Here is a 2,958-nt window from a genome sequence, read left to right as displayed (position 1 = left end):
GTCCTCCAGTGGAACTCTATCGTCGTCCTCTCTAGGAATCCCTAGCTCCTCCAGCACAACTCTATGGTCAATGAAGTGTCCTCTCTCGGAATCTCTAGGTCCTCCAGTGCAACTGTATGGTCAAAGAAGTGTCCTCTCAAGGGATCTCTAGGTCCTCCAGGGCAACTGTATGGTCAATGAAGTGTCCTCTCTAGGGATCTCCCCCCAGTGCAACTCTATGGTTAAAGAAGTGCCCTCTCTAGGGATCTCCCTCCATCACAACTCTATGGTCAAAGAAGTGTCCTCTCTAGGGGTCTTCCCCATTGCAACTCTATGGTCAATGAAGTGTCCTCTCTAGGAATCACTAGGTACTCCAGCGCAACTCTATGGTCTATTTTTCCAGTTGTCTTCCCACAGCGAACACCCGTTCTGGACTCCAGTGCCATGAAGACGCGGGTCCAGCTGAGCAAGAGGCGGCGCCAACGCAGGATGCCCATCTCAAACTCGTTACGGAGGAACGGTGGCGTCCAGGAGGAGGGTCAGCCACGGACGTCCAAAAGCGGGGAACCCAACGGTGCCTGGATTGTCAAGGACTCGGCCAGTGGGTCAAGATGGAAGAGAGGGTCTCGGGGCGGTCAGGGGTCCTGATGGTGGAGATGATGGGTGTTCATGGCCCCCTTTCTTTCCCTTCAGGAGAGTTGTCATCGGAGAGAGAGGGGGGACCCCAAAACACGGAGCGGTCAGCTGCCCCCCAAACCCAACAGCTCCCCGTCTTCCCAGGGATGGACCACTCGGCCTTCAAGGTGACCATGGGGTGACCATGGTGCAACCATGGGATGACCATGGGGTGACCATGAGGTGACCATGGGATGATCGTGGGATGAACATGGGGTGACCACGGATGACAAAGGGGTGACCATGGGGTGACCATAGGGTGAGCATGGGATGATCATGGGATGAACATAGGGTGACCATGGTTTGACCATGGAATGAGCATCGGATGACCATGGGATAAACATGGGGGGCCCATGGGATGACCATGAGGTGGCCATAGGATGACCGTCGGGTGGCTATGGGGTGACCGGGTGACCATGGGATGAACATGGGGTGATCATGGGTTGACCATGGAATGACCATCAGGTGACCATGGGATGAACATGGGGTGACCATGGGATGACCATGAGGTGACCATGGAGTGACTATGGGAGGTGACCATGGGGTGATGATAGGATGACCATGAGGTGGCCACAGGATGACCATCAGGTGACCATGAGATGACCATGAGGAAACCATGAGGTGACCACAGGCTATCCATGGGGTGACCACAGAGTGACCATGGGGTGACCATGGGTTCACCATGAGATGACCATTAATGTGTCCTCTCCAGGAATCTCTAGGCCCTCCAGTGTGAATCTTTATGGTCAGCCTCTACTGAAAGCTGACCATAGAGTTGCGCTGGAGGACATAGAGATTCCTAGAGAGGACACTTCTCTAGGCATTTGGGAGTCCTCCAACGCAACTTTATGGCCACTTTCTAGTGGATATTGAATATAGAGTTGCAATGGAGGACCTAGAGATCCATAGAGAGAAGACCTCTCTAGGCATTTGGGGGTCCTCCAGCGCAACTCTATGGTCTTCTATAATATAAATAGGCACTACTACCTTTCTTTCTTTCTTTCTTTCTTTCTTTCTTTCTTTCTTTCTTTATTTCCAGGAGCAACTCAGGAAAAGGCACGAACCCGACGCAACAACAGGAACGGGAAGCGGCGTTTCCGCGCAGACCTCCTCCCGGTCACCGAAATCACCGTTTCATGTCTATGGTTCACGGATTCCTCCGAGGGTGGCCATAGAGAAGGAAGAGAGGTGCGCAGTTTTTGATTTGATTGAGAGTTCCTGCATGTCAGACGGGGTTTAGACTGGATCAGGGACCTTCTAGGGACTTCTCTCCCAACTCTATGGTTCTTTGTATCCCTTGCAGGTCAGAGGAGGCCTCACCAAAATGGCTGAAAGAGCTGAAGTCCAAGAAGAGGCAGAGCCACGATGAGAACCAGGTCTGAGGATTGAGACACTCCAAATGCAAAGGTGGGATAAAGAAATACTGTTTAATGCAGGAATACAAAGGATCCTTCTGCCATGCAGGGATACATAGAACCCCTCTGCCATGCAGGAATACATAGGATCCTTTTACCATGCAGGAAGACATAGGACCCTTCTTCCATGAAAAAATACATAGGAACCTTCTGCCATGAAGCAGTACACAGAATCCTTCTGCCATGCAGGAATACATAGGATCCTTCTGCCATGCAGGAATACATATGATCCTTTTGCCATGCATGAATATATAGGACGCTTCTGCCATGCAGGAACACATAGAATCCTTCTCCCATGCAGGAATACATAGGATCCTCCTGGCATGCAGGAATAAATAGGATCTTTCTGCCATGCAGGAATGCATAGGATCCTTCTGCCATGCAGGGATACAAAGGACCCTTCAGCCATGCAGGCATACATAGGATCTTTCTGCGATGCAGGAATACATAGGACCATTCTGCCATTCTGGAATGCATAGGATCCTTCTGCCATGCAGGAATACATAGGATCCTTCTACCAAGCAGGAATACATAAGACCCTTCTGCCACGCAGGAATACATAAGACCCTTCTGCCATGCAGGGATACATAGGATCCTTCTGCCATGCAGGAATACATAGGACCCTTCTGCCACACAGGAATACATAGGACACTTCTGCCATGCAGGAATACATAGAATCCTTCTGCCATGCAGGAATTAATAGGATCCTCCTGGCATGCAGGAATACATAGAATCCTTCTGCCATGCAGGAATACCTAGGAACCTTCTGCCATGCAGGAATACATAGGACCCTTCTTCCATGCAGGGATACTTAGGACCCTTCTGCCATTCAGGAAAACATAGGACCCTTCTGCCATTCATGGATACTTAGGACCCTTCTTCCATGCAG

General features: G+C 50.6%; 1 protein-coding gene across 4 annotated transcripts in view; it reads left to right on the top strand.

Annotated features, from left to right (window-relative positions):
- Positions 1 to 2,162, top strand: part of LOC149278887 (uncharacterized protein KIAA1671-like) — a 34,050-nt gene extending 31,888 nt beyond the window's left edge. The window contains exons 4-7 of one of the 4 annotated variants that reach the window (XM_089501620.1): positions 383 to 580; positions 673 to 782; positions 1,694 to 1,842; positions 1,958 to 2,162. In XM_089501620.1, the coding sequence (XP_089357746.1) occupies positions 383 to 580; positions 673 to 782; positions 1,694 to 1,842; positions 1,958 to 2,023 (523 nt within the window). In that variant the 3' untranslated portion in view covers positions 2,024 to 2,162. Of the gene's footprint in view, positions 1 to 382; positions 581 to 672; positions 914 to 1,693; positions 1,843 to 1,957 lie in introns of those variants that run through there. The other 3 variants (XM_089501621.1, XR_016278613.1, XM_089501622.1) reach the window with 3 other exon arrangements.
- Positions 2,163 to 2,958: the final 796 nt, after the last annotated feature.

The sequence above is a fragment of the Sceloporus occidentalis genome, unplaced genomic scaffold, assembly GCF_023333645.1.
Source record: "Sceloporus occidentalis isolate IW3139 unplaced genomic scaffold, rSceOcc1.0.p SCAF_177, whole genome shotgun sequence".
NCBI lineage: Eukaryota > Metazoa > Chordata > Lepidosauria > Squamata > Phrynosomatidae > Sceloporus > Sceloporus occidentalis.
This window is presented reverse-complemented; position numbering and strand designations above follow the sequence as displayed.